The sequence below is a fragment of the Pteropus vampyrus genome, unplaced genomic scaffold (assembly GCF_000151845.1).
Source record: "Pteropus vampyrus isolate Shadow unplaced genomic scaffold, Pvam_2.0 Scaffold9, whole genome shotgun sequence".
In the NCBI taxonomy this organism is placed as follows: Eukaryota; Metazoa; Chordata; class Mammalia; order Chiroptera; family Pteropodidae; genus Pteropus; species Pteropus vampyrus.
Genome location: NW_011888790.1, coordinates 7,522,781 through 7,528,395, shown reverse-complemented (window position 1 = coordinate 7,528,395; position 5,615 = coordinate 7,522,781). Strand labels below are relative to the sequence as shown.

The following is a 5,615-nucleotide window of genomic DNA, read 5'->3' as shown; positions in this document are numbered from 1 at the left end:
TACAACTTAGCGTAGATTTATAAACATTTTACTGAATGTTATTTTCACTGATGTAGATGAACACTATTTCACCTGTGGTCTGACCATCTGGTACTACAGATAAAGTTTATCAGAGAAATTTGTGTGGAAAACAAATCAAATTATCAGTATTATAAGGTCAGTTAAACAATGTTGACCAAAAGATAAAAAAAGAAACTATAATCAGTTAACTATATTTTTTATCTCACTATTTCTTTACTTATGCTGAACAAAGTGAACACTGATTAACACTTCATCGTTGTCTGACATCATGCAAATTAGAAATATAGACTTTAAAAAATGATATAATTATTGTAAATATGTGAACCAGTTGTTCACATATTTTGATACTTTTCCAGTGTTTGAAAAATCTCTACTGAAATAGATACAGATATTTCAAACATGTCTATTTTAGTTGTAAGAAGTCTATATTGAAAGGTTATTGTATCTGTTTCCAAAATAACAATGATATAATTTTAAATAGTTCATGTTGTTGCTCTGCACCTCAGTTTTCTCACCAGAATATCAGGGCTAATATAATATATTATGGTTTTGAAAGGAGTCAAATAAAATAGCATGTGTCAAAGCTCTTTGAAAATAAAGTACGATTTATAAATATATGGTATAATCTTAATACCCTTGTAAGATATTACTGTTATAATAGTTGTAAATTATACTACCATAAAATTCTCAGTTTCATGATGTAATTATCCAAGAAATAATATAAACAAAAGTGAGTTAAAGCTCCAGTGAAAATTAATATTGTTGGAACTCAAGAATAAACTTAGCTTTAGAGGCTGTGTTTGTATATTAAAAAAAAAAAAAAACTTCAAAGATTATAAGAAAATTCTAAGAGAAAAATGTATCAAAATGGGGGAAATCTTTATTTACAAGTTACCTAGAGAAATTTAATACCCAGTATGGTAAATAATTTAGTCCTTTATAATTGAAACCAAGTTTGGTGGGTGTACATAAATCGGCACAGTAAACTTTTAAGCCTAGATGTTGGACATTTTCGACAAATTGTTATTTCATGCATATATATGATTTGAAAAACAGACAAAGAAGAGAAAAAAGATAAAAACTCTATGTAGAAAATAGAATTTTATAACTACATTTTACAGAATATTCCAAGAGTATCATTGGTCATTTTATTATTTTGAAAATATTACTTATTTAAACAACTAAAAAACATTAAAGCCTGATATAATCTTCAATATTTGAAATGATAATTATTGAAAAATATGTAGAACAAAAATTACATCTCAATGCCATTGATACCACTTACACTGTTGAACAAATATTATATGAGGTATTGAACATTGCACATAATTATATACTTAGGATTCGACATTGTAGCTAAACCAGTTGTTCAAGGCCACTAAAATACTGAAAGAGGATTAAGATTATCAACAGTGGGGAGGAAAAAAAGAACTATAAAATCCCTTCTAACTCAACTCTGGAAATGGTGATTTCATTCAAAAGAATATCACAGCTACTAAGAATTTTCAGTAATTCACGACACAAAACAAGATGTCCACCTCTAGTTTCTTATCTTCTCTGTTACATGAATCCAATGGTGATATAGTACATGTTTTGGACTTGCACAGTAGTGTGATATTTATAGTTATTTCTCAGAACTTACCCCTTAAGGATTTTGTATATCCGATGAATATTAATTGAATTTCATCACTTCTGATAAGTGAGATGACTCTTAGATTTTATATTATGCATTACTATGTCTTATTAACATCACATAGAGTATTTAAAATTTATGTGTTTTAATTAAATGAAGTGCTGAAAAATTTAGGTATAAGTAACAGATATCAACTGCTAAAAAAGATAAAATTCAATTATAGGTGATACTCATTATGTGGATTAGAAACTACAAACTTACAATAAATCTATGGCTCCAGTTTCAAAAATATCTATACCCTCTGTTCCCCGCCCCACACCCCATCCCTGTGTTCACTGACTATTAGAGTTAAAATATTTTCTTTCAGTGATTTGCATGAACATTTGGAGGAGTGGAAAACCTCGGGAAAATAGAAAGTGGTCCACAAACATTTGGCGTATTTCAGTAATTGTATTGGTATTTTATAATGATACTTAAAATATATCAATTTGGAACATCTAAGCAATGTTTGAAGAGCTAGCCTACTGGGTGAGAATACCATTTAAAAACATTTGTGTTACATAACACAAAGCATGAAAAAGGTTGTCAATACCAAAGAAAAATCTTTACTCAAGAAAAGCAACTTTTCATTTTAATGGGTGGCACAACTGGCACCAAAGGTCATTAAAAGCTAATAGACCCACTTGAGGTATGGTTGCTTAATGGAGGATTAGATTGACGAAGACACAAAATCAACACATGGTGAGAGTTTTTAACTCACTGGACAACCCAACATGAGGTGGAAAAACAAACAGGATAAAAAATAAATATTTTTGCAGCACTAACAATTATTAATTATGCACAATTGCTTTATGCAATAAGAACCTTAAAATGATGGCAGAATCTATATTTAGAATATGAGGCTGCCACTTAGAAGAATCAGAACAGTGTTCAATCTACACATAAATTTTGTTTGAATTCATTTTTATGTAGTAGAATAGATCATTTTTCAGGAAGTAGATGAAAAAATCCATAACAAGTTGAGAAATTTGGTCAGGAAATTGTCAGGAATGATAGTGTTGAGATTAATTCCTTTCAGCCTTTTCAAAGTTTGAGTAAGTTTATAAAAAGAAATAAATTTTCTTTGATCTGAAAAGATTCTTTGCAGAAGTGCAGTGTACAACATACTACATACATAGGGGGCTTCCCAGTGTACATACACATATGCATACACTATGCATATATGCCTTTTTAACATATACAGAGCTTTAACTCAAAGAAAATGAGTTAGCATCACAGTAATCATTGCAAGACAATCCAAGTGTTGATATAAGTGGCACTGGTCACTTAAAGGGCTATTTTACCTCTTACAATGCCCAAAACTAAGAATAGTATTCCCTTTTTTAGTTTTTCTTTTACTGCAACACTGATTGTCATAGATAATCTTTGTGCTTTTGCATAATGCCCATCCTGGATGTAACATATATCCACATACAACATTGGACATCTTAAATAAGCATGCTGGAATACAGGCAGGACCACACAACCATGCACAAAATATTCTGAATATGTTTTTCCAAACTGACTGCAACATCAACATGCACCACTATCGTATTTGGTCCTGTACAGCAAGGAATATACAGCTGAAGCAATCATGGCTAGTTTCATTTGCAAGAGTTTCTTTAGAGAAGAACACCCAGTAGAGAAACAAAACAGAATGAATGAAACAAACAATCGAAATCCCCCAAAACCAACAATTAAAAAAAAAAAATCCTCCCACACGTTAACACTGAAAATCTGGCAATTCTTCATGTAGTACATTTTCCTCATTCTACATAATGCAGGTCTTCTCAAAATTTTGAGATGAATTGTTTACGAAACACATATTAGTGTCTCAGAGCTTTTCCTAACCATTGGAAAAGCTCATCTTGGTAAAGCATTTTCCAGCGCACATTGGCTTCAACGGTTTCCACAGCTCTTGAGAAAGAGGCAGCAGCTACTCCATCGTAGTTCTTCATGAAGTTCTTTAGCTGAAAATAGATATTTTTAAATGGTAAATATGAATGTCTTAACATGAACTAATGTCTAATATACGTAAACAAGATGCATTTGAAACAAAGTACCACAGTCACTATAGAAGGTATATTTAATATGTGGAGCAAACTTAGTAATGAAATGCAATATAATAGATTGTGTCCATTAAGTGTGATTTCTTTTGGAATTGAAAGGAAAAAAAGGTGGATATCAGAATTTAAACAGCTCCAAGTTCAGTTTTTATAAATAAATAGTAAAACAGACATATTTAATTTAACTTTTTATAATAAGCTGGTGGGATTGTGGCAACAATGAGTTCTCATTACAAAGCATACCCAATTGGGTGGTGGAGAAAAAAAAAGTAATGATTATATAAAAACCAGATGATGAAATGACATGGCAATCACCTGAGTTACTAGACTCAGAAAGAATGAAGGAGAAACGTGGTCTTATTTAGGTAGAGAATTTGAGCACGTAACTAAAAGAAGTAATTTTTAAATTTTTGTCGTAATTTGTATAAATATAAGATTTTCTCTAAAGAATGCTGACTCTTTATTTCAAGATTTAATAATAACAGTATTTCTCTCTGTTTGATATGTTTTAAGAAACTGGCAACCAGCAAATGATTGTGATGCTAATAGACAAATGTGAAAAATCAACCTGCAACATAGAAACATTATGTGGTGTAATTAGCCTGGAGTGTGATTCATCACATAGTGGGTGCCACATGGAAGATATGCCAGGAGAGAAATGTAGTGCATCAAGACTGGCTCAAGGACAAAGAGAATTGGAGAAGGGGAGGGGGTGTTTAAAGTGGAGTTAATTATACTTTTTGATTAATCTAAAAACTGGTTCATAGGTAGTTTACTTTGTTTATGACAGTGTTACTTTGATTACGTAATACTGATGAGTTTTCTCAAAGTTTATCTTCTACTTTCCTACAAACCTCTATGTCCTATGGCATCAGCAATGGCTAACTATATCTCAGAGCTATATCCTTTACAAGAGTTCAAAATCACTATGCTTTTATAACAAATATGTGAAATATCCAATGTATAACAAAGATTTATTGGTGCTATCCTTAAAACTAATTTGACATTTGACTGACACATACAAAAGAAAGAGGAAGATGAAAAGGGATTGGAATTTATCAAATAGTGCCAATATTTCAGGCAGTGTGCCATACACATATACCTATAATATGTACCCATATATACAAAAAAAGTCTAATGAAAAGACTTGAATCATATTTTTAAACTTTAGCTGATATCCAATAATTCATTTGTTTTTATTTATTTATGTTCAGACTCATTCAGTCTATATCCCTTAAGCAACAAATAATACATTTTGATCGATGTTTTGAATGTTTCCATTTATTACAAAAATATATATATTACATTGTACATTTGTACATTGCATATGTTCATTATAGTGACATTATTTACATAATATATGTCAATCAGGGAAAAATGTACCTACTACTTAAAAAATATGTTCTGCTTTATTACATATTTTCATAGGCAGTCGCTGAATATGCAGATAGTGATAATGACCCTTTGGCAACTTTGATTCTGTGGGGCATGCTCTCAGCCTCTTGATGAGACATCAAGTCAACTGGAACACATGAAGTAAAACTCTAAGTCTTCCTCAAAGGCAAACTAGGATTTGAATATGAATGTGCTGTTTACACGATAGTAGGTCAGATTATCCTGCAAGAGAACACTCAGTAGAAAATGTAACTGGTGGGCTTCTAGGGATTCATTTCTTAAATAATAATTTAAGTACACTAAATACTGCCCTCATGAGCTCAGAGAGCCTGAGGTGACTCATGAATCTTAGAAGTAGCTTATTCATCAGAACACATCTGGCCTACTTTCGGTAGTTGGCATAAATTGATCTTATGCCCTATATTCTTCCACAGCTCTTCTGGCAAACAGGTGGTGAGAGC

At 31.4% G+C, this 5,615-nt stretch overlaps 1 protein-coding gene across 1 annotated transcript in view; it reads right to left on the bottom strand.

The window, feature by feature from the left end:
- Window positions 1–879: 879 nt before the first annotated feature.
- TRHDE (thyrotropin releasing hormone degrading enzyme) overlaps window positions 880–5,615 on the bottom strand; it is a 341,392-nt gene continuing 336,656 nt past the window's right edge. Inside the window, exon 19 of the mRNA XM_011374415.2 lies at window positions 880–3,663. Coding sequence (XP_011372717.1) covers window positions 3,520–3,663 — 144 coding nt within the window. The 3' untranslated portion in view covers window positions 880–3,519. The remainder of the gene's footprint in view (window positions 3,664–5,615) is intronic.